The 2,005-nt window shown below is 55.6% G+C and overlaps 1 protein-coding gene across 5 annotated transcripts in view; it reads left to right on the forward strand.

Moving 5' to 3' along the window:
* LOC107096020 (arf-GAP with GTPase, ANK repeat and PH domain-containing protein 1-like) overlaps positions 1-2,005 on the forward strand; it is a 91,294-nt gene that overhangs the window by 41,458 nt on the left and 47,831 nt on the right. For all 5 annotated transcript variants that reach the window (XM_015392470.1, XM_015392469.1, XM_015392471.1 and 2 more), the window contains 3 exons: positions 705-832; positions 910-1,074; positions 1,388-1,480. In XM_015392470.1, coding sequence (XP_015247956.1) covers positions 705-832; positions 910-1,074; positions 1,388-1,480 — 386 coding nt within the window. The remainder of the gene's footprint in view (positions 1-704; positions 833-909; positions 1,075-1,387; positions 1,481-2,005) is intronic.

Here is a 2,005-nt window from a genome sequence, read left to right on the forward strand (position 1 = left end):
AATGAATATTCATTTTCTCAGGTTTTCCATGTTGTTCCTTCTACATGGCGTCCATCTTTTAAACCCGACCGACGCTTCTCCCTCTAGACGGATCTGATTGGCTGTTCCAGCGCCATGGCGACAGGTGCTGCAGTGCAGCCCGCTCATAAATCGGAGCCGCTCCCATTAGGAGGACTGGCAGCTTCTAGATCAGAGTGGAGATTGATGATCAAAGTTAAACATGTAGTTTAAACACTTAAAGCAACCTTATCATAACGGTTCCTTACAGTCGGGGTGAAATACAGCCTGCCAGGCGGGGGGCCCACCCCCCAGAACCGGGAAAAAACCGGGACCCGCTCTGATCCCAGCTCACAGCCGTGTTTTCTTTCTTCTTTTCATCGCCTGTTTTCGTTCTCAACCGCCTCACTCAGAGGTGCGTTTCTCTTCCGCCGCCCTTGGCTCGGCCCGGCGTCACCTGGAGGGAAGCGTTTACGAGCGGCTCCTCGTTAACGAGGCCCAGGGCTTTAACGAGCCCAATTAAAACAATGGCTTCATCCGCGGGCCGCTGTTTATTGGGGCAGAGATAATGGAGTCTCTGCCAGAGCGGACTTCAGAGAACTTCCCAGTCAGCCAGGCGGCCTGCTGATTCATCATGGTGGGAAGTGGAGGTTCTGCTGGTTCTGGACGGGTTCTGAGTCCCTGTCTGTGTTCTGTTTGTGCTGCAGTGGCCCAGAAGATCGTGGCCATCAGGAAGAAGCAGCAGCTCTCCATCGGACCCTGCAAGTCCCTCCCCAACTCCCCGAGCCATACGTCTGTCTGTGCGGCGCCTGCCTCGGCCGTCCACGTCAGCCAGGTCCGACTCCGCCTCCCTGGGTTCTCCTCCTCCTCAGTTTTGGGTCGGGAGTCACGGTTTGTTTCTTTCTCCACCAGACCAGTAACGGCGGTGGTGGAGGTGGCAGCCTGAGTGACTACTCGTCCTCGGTGCCGTCCACGCCGTCCACCAGCCAGAAGGAGCTACGCATCGACGCCCCGCAGACCACCAACACGCCCACCCCGGTCAGGAAGCAGTCCAAACGCCGCTCCAACCTCTTCACCGTGAGTAACTGGACCTCCTCCTGGTTCTGCTCCCTCTAGATCTCCTTCATCAGTCAGTCAGACTGGGTGAACTGGACCAGGTTAACCCACTGGGTCGGTCGCCATAGTAACAGACATCAGTCAGTCAGACTGGGTGAACTGGACCAGGTTAACCCACTGGGTCGCTGTCTGCAGACGGTTGAACTCCTGAGCTCTCCCTGCTGGGCGGCACCGTTATAGATCACCATTAGAACCTTGTGGGTCGGCCCGGTTCTGATCCTGGGTGGTTCTGGTTCCGCCCGCATGTGACGGTGTGTTTTTCTTGGTTCTGCAGTCGAGGAAGGCCAGCGATCCAGAGAAGGAGAAGAAGGGTCTGGAGAATCGGGCCGACAGCATCGGCAGTGGGCGGGCCATCCCCATCAAACAGGTGAGCCCGTTGGATCAGAACCGCAGAACTCGGACCGCTCTTCATCACTTTAGCGTTTCTATGGAGCAGCAGGAGGGCCAAAAAACAAACAGGTTCTATTGGGTCTGAAATGCGTAGAACTGCAGCTAGAACAGGATAAAACGGGTCCAGTTCTGGGGTTTGGACCCGAGTCAGACCAGTAAACAGTCAGGTCTGGACCGCCCTGGTGGCAGATGATGCTGAATCACTGGTTGCCATGGTGATTCCCGCCTTCCCTGCAAGCCCAGCACAGAAACCAGAACGAACCGGACTCATTGCTCCTGGGTTCTGTAGGAGTTCTGACGGGTTTCTACAGTACCGTTGGTTCTGATGGAAAATCCTGGAGGTTCTGAGCAGCAGGAGGAGATCAGAACCAGAACCAGAAGTTCTGATGAAGGAGTTCTGGTTCTAACTGGATCCTGATGTCATTCAGAACTGAGGTCCATTAGAGGCCATTTGTTAAAAAGGTTTAAAACGCTGGACTGCCTCCCCCTCCTCCTCCCCCTC

The sequence above is a fragment of the Cyprinodon variegatus genome, unplaced genomic scaffold (genome assembly GCF_000732505.1).
Source record: "Cyprinodon variegatus isolate N-32 unplaced genomic scaffold, C_variegatus-1.0 Scaffold592, whole genome shotgun sequence".
Taxonomy (NCBI): domain Eukaryota; kingdom Metazoa; phylum Chordata; class Actinopteri; order Cyprinodontiformes; family Cyprinodontidae; genus Cyprinodon; species Cyprinodon variegatus.